Source organism: Bos javanicus, chromosome 10, assembly GCF_032452875.1.
Source record: "Bos javanicus breed banteng chromosome 10, ARS-OSU_banteng_1.0, whole genome shotgun sequence".
Taxonomy (NCBI): Eukaryota; Metazoa; Chordata; class Mammalia; order Artiodactyla; family Bovidae; genus Bos; species Bos javanicus.
In genome coordinates, this window is record NC_083877.1 from 27,236,739 (window position 1) to 27,251,005 (window position 14,267).

A 14,267-nucleotide genomic window follows, 5' to 3' on the forward strand; every position below is an offset into this window, starting at 1 on the left:
GCAGTGGGTGTGACATTTCAAAGGGGCTATAATCAAATCTCTATCTAAAGGCTATGATCATGCAATATGTAGATTTTAAAATATACATTGGTGTACAAAACAATGTATATTTACTTTGTTTTCATATGTAAAAAATATTTAAAACTGTTTCAAAGACCAATAAAAGGTTAGTTTTTTAAAAAGTAGTAATTAAAAATTGTTGGTAGTAGTAAGAAAATTAGGTGATTATTTTTTCCTGTTTTTCTCTTTGTCAATGAATGGATAAAGCAAATGTGATACACACACACAGCACACAAACACCAACATAATATTCAACTTAAAAGAACAAAAATTTCCTGCCGTTTCCAAAAAGCACAAGAGCAACTTGCGATTAAACATAGAGAAAGTGAAATAAGCCAGTCACAGAAAGCAAAACACTGCATGCTATCGTACATGAGGCATCATACAATTCAGAAACATAGTTACATTTGATGGTACATGAAAATTCAGGTACTGTTCTCATGAGTAATCATAAGGTTATCATCATCTAGATGTGAAGTCAAAAGTATTAGAGTAAGATATTTGGGTATGTATATTCATAGCCAAGTATTAATTCCTGTAAAAATCGTTACATGATGATCAATACTGTGTCTTAAATTGGTAAAATGCTGATGGCAGTTTTTTATGCGTATTTAAATAATTGGAAATGGCAACCCACTCTGGTGTTCTTGCCTGGAGAATCCCAGGGACGGGGAAGCCTGGTAGGTTGCCATCTATGGGGTCGCACAGAGTCGGACTCGACTGAAGCGACTTAGCAGCAGCAGCAGCAGCAGCAAATAACTGGAAACAACTAAAACAACCATCCAAATACTGGATTAAATCAAGAGCCTCTAATGGCAAAAACAGAATTCTTTTTATGAAATATGTTTGTACTTGAAAAAAGTTCCAAAACTGCACACCAAATATTACAAATAGTGAATCCTCAAAATAGGATACACGTGGCTTTCATCTCCTAAGACCTACATTTCTGTATTATTCAAATGGTCTAAAACAACCTGGTATTGGCTTTTGACTTAAAAATGAAATTTATTGTGAAAATACAGAATAAGAGTACCAGATGTATAACCTTCAAATTCAGATTGTAGTGATGGTGAAGTGAAGTGAAGTCGCTCAGTCGTGTCCAACTCTTTGCAATCCCGTGGACTGTAGCCTACCAGGCTCCTCCATCCATGGGACTCTCCAGGCAAGAATACTGGAGTGGGTTGCCATTTCCTTCTCCAGGGGATCTTCCCGACCCAGGGATCGATCTCCCGCACTGCAGGCAGATGCTTTACCCTCTGAGCCATGACGGTAGTACCACTTAATCAAGCATTTAAAAACTGAAATAAAGTTTTACAAGTGTGTCAACAACTGTTTACTCATAGAAAATCACAATAGCTCCTTAACAGAAAGTGTTGTCCATAAGAAATCAACGGCCAAGAAAAAAATCTTCTCTTTGTGGCAGTCTACTGCTAGGGCTGTAAAATTTATCTATCATTTAGTTGATTGATACTAGTAAGGAAAGAGATGAAAAGAGAGGAGACAGAAGACACAGGCACAGTAGTCAAAAGAAAAAGGAAAGAATAGAAGCAAGCAAGAAGGAATAGCATAACAATTAAAAAGGAAGCAGTCAGAACAGCATACCTTAGGAGTGGTTCCTGAGTCTTTTTTGCCTGCTCACCAATTACAAACTCTCAGTAACTTCTCTCAATACAATGTCTCAGCAAGGCACATAATGCAACAGCCTACAACCCATTTTCCCAGCCTCTGATCTCACAACTCCACCTCACAAATCACATGAACTACTAAGACAATTGTTCTTTCATTGATATGAGGGTTACTCATACTTTTGTTCTGCCCTATAGTTTTCTCTACATTTGTCCCTTGGCTAATTAATTCTTGTTCTAAAATTTCTGTCAGTTATTACTCAGTGATACCCCTCTCTTTCCTCCAGTCTGCATGAGATATTCCTCCACCCTGCTATCACATCTTACTTGTGAAGTTCTCATGATAACTTTTTCATGACAGTATAATTTACAATTGACTAGTTTCTCTGTCTCTTCTGCAAAGGGTATGAGCTTCTTGAGAGCAGGGACGAAATCATGTGAATTTGGGAGAGAAGACAAGGGGTTGGATGTCTGTGGGCATGCATGTACATATACCTTGAAAATTGATAACAGTTTATTGGTAAACACACTGGTTTTTTTTATTATTCTCATTGAAAACTGATGCCAGTAGAATTAAAAAGCAATTTTCATTCTAGAAGTTGCCATGAAAAAAATGACAGGTCAAAGATGATTCACATCAAAACCAATTCCCAAGGTCCTTCCTAGTTTAAGTGAAATATAATCCAGATCTAAAAATTTCCCTGTAAATTCAGATACAATCCAGGCACATGAAGAGCTTCTTGCAATCTGAAAAGTAAAACTTCCCCTTGGAAAGACTGGCACTTGTATAGGTTCAACAAGTTCCAAAAAATGTATGTTGAACTGAAAACCAGAAATAGAGATTAGAGAGAGTGGGAGGCAAAGTGGTGGGGTGGAGAGGGGAGAATTTTTGAAATGTTGTAGCAGAGTTGCTATACTTTGCCCATAGAGGGAAAGCAGCTGGTAATTTTAACAGGCTATTCACTTAAATTATACTGTCCTCACTTACCTGACCTCACTTCCCGAAAAAAGGCCCCAGAAAACAATGTTTTCACTATAAATGAACCTCTTAAGAAGTGTTCCCTCTTTGATCTCCGTGGTTAGTACTCCTTACAACTAGTCCAGCTCTAACAACACTTTTGGGTGGCCCTTTGATGACTCAGTGACCTGAGTCCCCAGGCCGTTTATTATGAGATTTCTACCTGAATTCCCATGCCATTAAGAGAAAAAAAAATATTAGAAGCTTGATTTAAAAAGTAAATGTGAATAAAAGGAAGCTATGATTAATAAACTGTGACAGCAAAATATATTCAAGGAAACTTATCTCCTAATATTTTAATACCTACTGATCAATATCATTTAGACCAATACTAGTGAAAAAGGAATGCCTATTAACACACTCATTAGTAAAAATTATTTCAAATTCTAATGGAAACATATTCATGCAATATTCCTAGAAACCCTATCCCTGCTTTTACCTCATTGATATAATTACCAATCCCATTTTGGCCATGATAATATCTTAAAAACAGAAATAAGTATGTTGGCAAATGTCAGAATACTAAAATCAAAATGAATATTCAAGTGAAAAAATATTCTGATCTCGAAGTTTATGAATTCATTCCCTAGCTATGCTGCTTATTTTTTAGATCAATGCCATGATGTATTAAAGAGAAGTTCACAAGTGTATTAAGCTTTGCACTTTTCTGAGTATAATACCTATACGATCTCATTTATTATGTCTAACCAAACAGTGAGATGGAAATCCCATATTCTTCCTCACCTGATGAGAAATAAGACTGTGACTTCACAGTTAAGGGGAAATAATTTGTGTACCTTGGCATTCAGTGCTGTGATTTTTTTATTCATTAACTAACTCTAATACTAATACCGAATATCTCTAACTCTATAATACTGCTCAGAAAAGCAATGTGTACACACAGAAGATCAAATATCACCATTCTTATAAAATTTAACATTATTATAAGAGCTACATTTCAACATATTATACTAAAATTCTTTTTATTAAACTGCTATTATTCTCATTTTACAAAAATTTAGACTAATTTCTACATAACATTCAGCCTAGAAAGAAATGAACGAAATCTTAGTGTTAGAATTGTAGCATTCTCTTTTACATCAAAAATACACATTATCCAAGTATGTTTTTTTTTTAAATAAGCTAAAAAAAGTTGATAACTAAAATCTTAATTCATAGTGGAAAATAATATTTACTAGTTTATCTTTTTAGTGCTACATTTTATGTTATTAAGATAAATTAACATAATGTAAAATCAACCATTTGAGAGCTACAAACCAATGGCATTTAGGCATTCATTATATTGAGGGATCATCACTTTGACTTAGTCCCAGACTATTTTCATCCATATTGAAATGTGTATCTGATATGTGTCTGTGTCTGAATGGTATTCCTCTGTATGGATTACCACATTTGTCAATCCATTCATCAGTGGATGAACATGTGGATGAACACCTTTGCCCATTGTGAATAGTTCTAAATACTCATTACGAGATTTTAATACTTGTTTTTAATTCTTTGGGGTTATAGACTAGGAGCAGAATTGATGAGTTTTATGATAATTCTGTTTAACTTTATGAGGAAGGGCAAAGTAGGAAGGTTATCACCCCACTAAAATGTATTTGGCATTTTCTCATGATTATACCAAAGTTAGGGGTTCAGGGGATGCACACCACAGGTGATCTGCCATTTTTTACACCAGAGAAGGGGATGGCACCCCACTCCAGTACTCTTGCCTGGAAAATCCCATGGATGGAGGAGCCTGGTAGGCTGCAGTCCATGGGGTCGCTAAGAGTCGGACACGACTGAGCGACTTCACTTTCACTTTTCACTTTCATGCATTGGAGAAGGACATGGCAACCCACTCCAGTGTTCTTGCCTGGAAAATCCCAGGGACAGGGGAGCCTGGTGGGCTACCGTCTATGGGGCCGCACAGAGTCAGACACGACTGAAGTGACTTAGCAGCATCAAGTGTCTATACCATCACCATGATTTATGTCTGCTGATGTTGACCTTGATCGTTTGCCTGAAATGTCAGGTTCCCTCACTGTAGATTTACTTTCCGTACTATCCACACTGTATTTTGAGAAAAGTCACTATACTCAGCCCACATTTAAGGAATGAGAAGCTATGCTCCCCTTGATTAGGGTAGCGTGCTACGCAATTTATCTCTAATTCTCCTGCATACTTTGCTACCCCATGTACTAATTTATTCAATCATTTATATTAGTATGAAATCATGGATATTTATTTTATAATCTGGATTATAATCAAACACTGCTATTGGGAATATTTTCATTTGGCTCTGAAGCCTCTTTGATGTATAGCCACATCAAATTTTGTGAGTTTATGTATGTTTGAGCATTCTATTCTCTGGGACTAAAAGATGCTCCCAGATTATCTTGTATCTTAATTTCCTATTCCAACAATAGCCCTATCTCCAAAGATCCCTGATTCCATTTACGGATAATGGAATTAGAAATAAACGTGCTCATTGTTTCTAGAGTGCCATTGCATTTAGGCCCTCGCAGAAGACATAGAAAATGCCTAAGACAATATATTCTTAATTACAGTTATCATAAAGAATTTCATTACACTAAAATCTCCTGTGCTTCACATATTCATTCATCCTCATGAATTCATGATCCCTTGACAAGCACCTAACTTTTCACTGTCTCCAGTGTGTCAAGATAGAAGACCCTCCTATGCCTGATCATCAGCTGAGTTGACTAGTGGTGGATTGACATCACTGACACTATCCACATAGTTAATGTCAAGTGTAATAATCCCACTCTTCTACTTCATTCTTTTCATGCCTGCTTTCCAAACCCTGCCATTCATTCCCAAAGTGCAAAGAGAACTCTAAAAATGTGAAGTTGCATAAATTTTCTCTAATTTCTTTTTATTTGTCTAAAACAGCCATTTGCATTGAATGAAATATATTTAAGCATAATATTATTTTAAATTAGTTGAATTTAAAATATCCCCCCATACTCTATATCTCAAAGGAAAAAACTCCACCATACATGTATATATATATATGTGTGTATGCATATATATATATATATAGAGAGAGAGAGAGAGAGAGAGAGATGTGCACATGTAAGTATGTAACTGCATAGAAAACAAACTGAAACCATAAACACCAATATGTGAATAATTTTATTCTGATGAAAAAAATGTAACAGCCATGGGCAGATAGACACATGTTATCATATTTCCTTCTCAGGTCACTAAAGTATTGGATTCTTGTCCTTAACTAAATCATATAATTTGTATAAATGAAAATAAAAGGTAAGCTTCCCTTAAAATATTTTGAAGAATATCGATAATATTGCCTTTGCGTACATGTACGCTCACTTGTGTCTGACTCTCTGTGACCCCGTGGTTTCTCTCTGGTAAGAAGATACACTCTACACTACATTTTGTAAACTTCTTAACTTATCCCTTGGTTCTCTTTCTCTGTCATATTTAAGACAATCTTTTAATGCTATATTTCCATGCACACTAATTAGAATGGTTTAGAATTTTTGCATAACTTTCAGAAATATCAAGGGTTTCTTCTCCAAGGTACATTTTGAAATTTCTGGACTCCCTATAGCATCAAAAAGAGTAACTCCTACAGTCTTACAGCTACAGAGGTGCCCTCTTTGAGGTAATATTCAGGTAGTCACAGAGCCACAATCATCAGGGTCTACAGTTTTCTTTAAGTTAAGGAAAACTGTGTTCTGGATACAGATATATAACTGTAATTAATAGAAATTTCTAAATATTTAGAAAAGTGATGGTTATTAATTTAACTCTGGAAAGAATCTGATAGAGATTATGGAGAGAAATCTCTCAAAGCCTATAATAATTAATAGTTACCCTGGAAATGGAATTATACTCTTGGAACTGAACAGGAGAGAAAGAATGACAACATAGATGAAGGCCTGGCATCAGAGAACATTCAGATTACACTTTAGTCATGCTATTTCTCACTCTGAAACTCCAACAGATTGCACTGAGAGCCAAACTCAGAATAGTAAGAATATTTAACTTATTTCATTTAGTTATTGTGAAGATTATTTTAGACAATGTAGGTGAAAATTTCTATCATATGAGAGGTATTCAGAGAGAGAGTGACAGGGAGATATAAAGAAACAGGGATGTTTAGTTTTCCCATGGCCCTAAAATTAGCAGTTCAAAGAATAAAATGAATTTTTTTTCAATTCTTATTTTTAATTTTCCTAACTTTTGATTATTTTGTGAGTTCTGCTCTAACTCATTTGATTTTACAGCTATACTCTTAGAATATTTAGGCTTACTTCTTTTACTTAGAGTTAAAAATTACATACTTATTTTATATAATTATTTTAACAGTATTATTAATATAGTTTTATATAGCAGCAATATGTTGCCCTTTCTAATTTAATTAAAATAACATTGACAGCCTATTAAGCTAGTATTAGGTGAAAAAGCAGGCATATGCTTTTATTCTTTGATATAACATACACCACCTACAATCTATTTCTTTTTCACTGAAGTGCACAAAAGTGATCACAGTTCATAGTAAGAAAATATTCAATAAATTTCTGTTTACCACACTGGAAAAAATTAAAAGCCCCTCCTACATCTATAGCTTTCTAATTCTATTTTTATTTTTATCCTTGGTACCTGATAACTCTGTGGATTTAAACAAAAACAGTCTCATCAATAGCTTCAGTTACAGACAACAGGGAGGGTAAACCCAGACTAAACCTCAGGTCCACAGCACTGAATTGATCATAATTCTTGATTCATAGTATATTCAACATCTTTTTCAATGGTGATTTTGAATTTTTATGCTTGTTTATTCAATAATAAAACTATATCTATAAAAACATGACTAATATATGACCTAAACAGTTAATAATATAGCTGATAATGTGTGCATACTCTTCCTTATCCTTAGCCTCCCACAGTTAGAATTACTTACATCATTTTTAATAGTTATATATAGAAGTTCCCACAAAATACAGCATTTTTATATTGCTGTTTACTTTACAAAAATTTTGCTAACTTCTTTTTTCTTCATTATGGTGTATCAAAAAGCTATATATCTGTCATTTTATATAGTTGTATCTTATATGCTACGATTCTGAATAATATTTCATTGTCCTGTTTATATGCATAATTATAAATATCTCTATATGTGTAGTTGTAAGAATTTATCTCAAGCATACACATAGGACTGAAATTGCTGGACCATAGGATGTGTGAGTATTGAGCTTTATTAGAAAAGCACAAATTTTTTTCCAAAGTGATTATGTAAGAATAAGCTTCCATCACCAATAAATAAGAAACTTGCTTGATTCAGAAAAAAATATTTTTATGTCTTTTCTTCAGATAAAATTAGAATAAACTGAATAAATGGAAGAAATAACCAATTTGTGGTGTCTGAATTTATTTTTCTCGGGCTGTGTGACTCATGACAACTTTAGGCCTTCCTCCTAGAGATATTTTCTTCACTTTATTTAATCACCATTTTGGGCAACATCTTCTTGTTTTCCTAATTACTGCTGACCTTCATCTCCACTCCTCAATGTACTTCCTGTTAGTCAAGCTTTTTTTTCATTGATTTATGGCTTTCAACAGTAATTACTCCTAAACTGACCTCAAACTTTCTCAAAGGAAACAAGACCATCTCCTTTAGAGCATGCATGTGTCACATTGTTTTTGTTCCTCTTTTTTTTTTTGACGGGGGTGGGAGGGGGTTGCTGCTTGTGTCTATGGCCTATGACCGTTATGTGGCCACCTGAAAGCCACTCCAGTACTCTAGCATCATGAACACACAAATGTGCATTCAGCTAGTGATGACACCATGGATCATTGGCTTTGTGCATTCAATAAGCCAACTAGCTATAATTATACAATTGCCTTTCTGTGGACCCAGAGATTTGGATAGTTTTTTCTATAATATTTGGTGATCAAGCTAGCTTGCATGGGCACTGATATTCTTGAAATGTTGATAAATGCTGACAGTGGGGTACTTGGCCACCATCTGCTCCATTCTTTGCTGATCTTTTACTCTTCTATTCTGCTTACTGTCTGCATCAATCAATGCACAGGGCATCCAAGGCTGTCTCCACTTGCACTACCCACATCACGGTGGTTGTGTTATTTTGGGGCCTTGCATCTTCATCTATCTGTTTCCACTCAGCACTACTTGGGTGGGCAAGTTCCTTGCTGTACTTTATGAGATCATCATATCACTACTAAATCCAATCATTTATACTTTCAGAAATAAAGAGATTAGAAATGCCATTAAGAGAGTATGACAGACTGTGGATTTCTGTTGGTATTTCATCATCTCAAATTATCAGAATGTTTTCTGTAAGTTCTTTAAATTAGTCACACCTATTCTGTTACTGAAGACTGGGAAGAGTTCCCCAATGCACATATGGAAATCATGTATATCTCTTGATGACAGTTTTGTGTCAATTCTTTAGTATTCCAGAATTGTCAAAATGAGTTTTTGTTTGGGAAGTTTGGCCAGTCTTTATAAGTATTATTTTTATTGTTCTCAAGAATGACTTTAAATTAATAAGAATTTTAACATTAATTATTACTCTTCTTTGGTTACTTCAACACTGACACCATATCTGAAAATTTTTTACTATTCTGTGCATTTCTTTTAGTAGAGCATTTCACATAGACTTCTCTAAAGTTTTCTTTAATGTTAGTGCATTATATTGCTATATTTATCTATACAAAATGATAAATTAGTCTATCAATTAGTTAACATTCTATTACCTTCTGTAGACATATCTACAAAAGTAATCATTAAGTATTCCTAATCATATTCAGAAAGAAAGTTGAATCATAATCATAATCTGGAGAGAGACTTGTTCCCTCAATATCATGTTTTAGTCATATGCAAAAATGTAATTTCTTTAGAAGATACATATTAAACACAAAGATGTCTATATTAACAACCTTTGGAGAATTTGTTTTCCCTTCCTATTCATAAATGGGTTAGGCAGTTCATCATACAGGTAGGTCAAAAAGTAGCTCTGGAATCAGCAATCCTTTAATTCACTGAAGTGTTCAAATAGCCTGTAAGAACTAGATTATGTTTAAAGTTTGCAAATTATTCATTACTACATTAAACAAAACAAAACTTTTCTTCAGAAATCTTCCTCAAAATGTTATACAAGTTTACATCCATTTATATAAAATCCATGGATCTAGATATACTACCAATTCCATATTACTTTCTAAAGATGACATAGTCCTGTGTAGTTTGTAACATTTCCAATAAAGAATCTCAGGAATAAATCTTAAATAAAATAACTGCTATTTTCATATGTGTATGTATATATGCACATATATTCTGATATTCTTATTCTTTTACATATTTGTATTCACTTTGGATAATATCTATTGATTTGTCTTGAATCCATTGATTTTTTTTTCTGCTGCTGTGTCCAGTCCATTTTTCAGTTCAGTTCAGTTCAGTCGTTCAGTCGTATCTGACTCTTTGCGACCCCATGAATCGCAACATGCCAGGCCGCCCTGTCCATCACCAACTCCCGGAGTTCACTAAGACTCACGTCCATCAAGTCAGTGATGCCATCCAGCCATCTCATCCTCTGTCATCCCCTTCTCCTCCTGCCCCCAATCCCTCCCAGCATGAGAGTCTATTCCAATGAGTCAACTCTTTGCATGAGGTGGCCAAAGTACTGGAGTTTCAGCTTTAGCACCATTCCTTCCAAAGAAACCCCAGGGCTGATCTCCTTCAGAATGGACTGGTTGGATCTCCTTGCAGTCCATGGGACTCTCAAGAGTCTTCTCCAACACCACAGTTCAAAAGCATCAATTCTTTGGCGCTCAGCTTTCTTCACAGTCCAACTCTCACATCCATACATGACCACAGGAAAAACCATAGCCTTGACTAGACGGACCTTTGTTGGCAAAGTAATGTCTCTGCTTTTGAATATGCTATCTAGGTTGGTCATAACTTTCCTTTTTTTTTCATTATTTTTTTTTTACTTGTTCTTTTTTTTAAATTTTATTTTATTTTTAAACTTTACATAATTGTATTAGTTTTGCCAAATATCAAAATGAATCCGCCACAGGCATACATGTGTTCCCCATCCTGAACCCTCCTCCCTCCTCCCTCCCCATACCCTCCCTCTGGGTCATCCCAGTGCACCAGCCCCAAGCATCCAGTATCCTGCATCAAACCTGGACTGGCTGCAGTCACCATCTGCAGTGATATTTGAGCCCCAAAAATAAAATGTGACACTGTTTCCACTGTTTCCCCATCTATTTCCCATGAAGTGATGGGACTGGATGCCATGATCTTGGTTATCTGAATGTTGAGCTTTAAGCCAACTTTTTCATTCTCCACTTTCACTTCCATCAAGAGGTTTTTTAGTTCCTCTTCACTTTCTGCCATAAGAGTCGTGTCATCTCATATCTGAGGTTATTGACATTTCTCCCAGCAATCTTGATTCCAACTTGTGTTTCTTCCAGTCCAGCGTTTCTCATGATGTACTCTGCATATAAGTTAAATAAGCAGGGTGACAATATACAGCCTTCACATACTCCTTTTCCTATTTGGAAACAGTCTGTTGTTCCATGTCCAGTTCTAACTGTTGCTTCCTAACCTGCATACAGATTTCTCAAGAGGCAGGTCAAGTGGTCTGGTATTCCCATCTCTTTCAGAATTTACCACAGTTTATTGTGATCTACACAGTCAAAGGCTTTGGCATAGTCAATAAAGCAGAACTAGATGTAAAAGAGTCAGAAATGCAGTACTTGGATGCAGTCTCAAAAATGAGACTCCTTTTTGTTTTCCTTCCTACTGTCAATCTCTATTATAGTATATGTTCTGTTTTCCTTCTACTCCAATTTTCACCCTCTGTTTTTATTTCTGGGCCATAAATATTCCCTCATACATATTTTTGTCTTTCAGAAAGAAAGAAAATGTAATTATTCATATCCAGCACTTAAATAAAAAAAAAGATATTTCATAGTTTTCTGAAAAGTTTGCATATATTATTTCTACGCTAATTAATTCATTGAATTAATAAAATTCAGTTGATTAGTTGAATACAGGCAGTCTGATGCGTAAGGCCATACTTTCAGTAAACACTAAGTCTATAATCACTGCTTTTCCAAAACTGTCCAAATATTTCCTGGGACTTCAATTTGGCTGACAAACAAATCATTATCTAGAGATTTAACAAGATAATTGAATGTAACCTCATAACCAATGGTCTAGTCTAAATATTATAAAATGGTCAGTTCAGTTCAGTTCAGTCGCTCTGTCATGGCTGACTCTGCAACCACATGGACTGCAGCATATCAGGCTTCCCTGTCCATCACTAGCTCCCAGAGAATGCTCAAACTCATGCCCATAGAGTTAGTGTTGCCTTCCAACCATCTCATCCTCTGTCATCCCCTTCTCCTCCTGTCTTCAATCTTTTCCAGAATCAAGGTCTTTTTCAGTTAGTCAGTTCTTCACATCAGGTGGCCAAAGTATTGGAACTTCAGCTTCAGCATCAATCCTTCCAATGAATATTCAGGAGTCTGATTTACTTTAGGACTGGCTGGTTTGATCTCCTTGCAGTCCAAGGGACTCTCAAGGGTCTTCTCCAAACTCACAGTTCAAAAGCATCAATTCTTTGGCACTCAGCTTTCTTTATGGGCCAATACATGACTTATCCATACATGACTACTGGAAAAACCATAGCTTTGACTAGATGGACTGCTGTCGGCTAAGTAATGTCTCTGCTTTTAATATGTCATCTTGGTTGGACATTGCTTTTCTTCCAAGGCGCAAATGTCTTTTAATTTCATGGCTGCAGTCACCATCCACAGTAATTTTGGGGCCCAAGAAAATAAAGTCTGTCACTGTTTGCTTTGTTTCACCTTTTCACCATGAAGTGATGGGACCAGATGTCATGATCATAGTCTTTTGAATGCTGAGTTTTAATCCAGCTTAACTTCAGAAAAAAAGAGCCCCAAATTTTGTATATTTATTTAACCATTTGTATTACACGAAGTTGTCTGAAGTAACTTGTGCACCCATGAGTTACTTAAGAGATCTTCAAACCCAAGAGCTGACAACTCAGTCTCCTCATTGCCATCTTCATGTCTTTGTTCCTCAGTGTGTAAATGGCAGGATTCAGGATGGGTGTAACCAAAAAGTCTAAAATGGCAAGAAACTTATCCACTGGCACCGTGGGAAATGGCCACATGTAAACAAAGATGCAGGGTCCAAAGAACAAAACCACCACAGTGATGTGTGCTGACAGAGTAGAGAGGGCCTTATGCAAACCACCTGAAGAGCGTTTCCACATTGTGACCAGAATGAAAACATAGGAGATGATCAACAAGAAGAAAGTGCCCATGGATATGAACCCACTGATGGCAGTGACCATGAATTCCATTCTGTAGGAATCTACACAGGCAAGTTTGATAAACCAAGGAAGGTCACAGTAAAAGCTGTCGATTTCATTAGGACCACAGAAAGGCAAATGGATCACAAAAGCTAACTGGACCACTGAGTGAATGAGGCCAATAGCCCAAGCACCACACAGAAGCAAAAGGCACACCCGTGGGCTCATGATGGTCAGGTGGTGCAGGGGCTTACATATGGCCACATAGCGGTCAAAGGCCATGGCAGTGAGCAGCACCATCTCAGATCCACCCAGCGTGTGAAGGACAAATATCTGGATGACACACCCCTGGAAGGATATGGTTTTGTGCCCAGAGTACAGGTCAGAGATCATCTTAGGCACTGTTAAGGTAGAAAGACACAAATCAATAGATGAGAGGTTGGCTAGAAGGAAGTACATGGGGGAATGTAGATGAGGGTCAAAGGTCACTGTAAACACAACAAGGAGATTCCCCAGAACAATTGTGACATAAAACACTGTAGAGAAGGCAAGGAGGAAATGCTGCACTGGTCTGGAGGTAGAAAGTCCCAGGAAAACAAATTCAGACACCGAAGAGTCATTTGCTTCATACATTGGCTTTTTCTGATGATACCTAAAATTCAGAAACAAAATATCCAAAGAATTTATCAAATGTCAATATTTAAAGAAACAGATTTAAGCTTTTATCAAATTCAATTTTATGAAGAAAAAATCTTCACTAAAAGCCATTAATATGTTATGAAAATATCATGCATTTATTTTTTCAAGTAACACAACTAATGAGTGTAACTGATATACTAATGAGTATTCACTATATTCTAAGTCCAATGTCAAGTTCTGAGGTGAAACAGTAATTCTGACTTTTGAACCTTTACAGGCTAGATCTAGATGGGTAGATACAGGTAGATATTGATATTAAATAATTTCAATTATAGATACATCTCTGACAACTAATTTGAAGGAAATATCAGAGGGCTATGATTACAATGTGACACATCACCATCATGCTTCTTCAGACTCTTCAAAATAGGAGGTACCACTGAAAGTAAATAGAATAGTCCAGACTTTGGAAAGGCCATATGCAAAGGCCCTGAGACACAAAAGCAAGAATGTGAATGACTGAGATCAGGCTGGAGAAATAGGCCAAACAGGATG

At 35.9% G+C, this 14,267-nt stretch overlaps 1 protein-coding gene across 1 annotated transcript; it reads right to left on the reverse strand.

The window, feature by feature from the left end:
• Positions 1-12,770: 12,770 nt before the first annotated feature.
• LOC133255393 (olfactory receptor 4F6-like) lies at positions 12,771-13,743 on the reverse strand. Its single transcript, XM_061429849.1, has one exon. The coding sequence runs from the start codon at positions 13,704-13,706 to the stop codon at positions 12,771-12,773; it is 936 nt and encodes a 311-aa protein (XP_061285833.1). The 5' UTR covers positions 13,707-13,743.
• Between the last annotated feature and the right edge of the window lie 524 nt (positions 13,744-14,267).

What these genes read in the sequence shown, in the direction of transcription:
- LOC133255393 (XM_061429849.1), bottom strand. Translation starts at nt 13,706, where the DNA reads ATGTATGAAGCAAATGACTCTTCGGTGTCTGAATTTGTTTTCCTGGGA.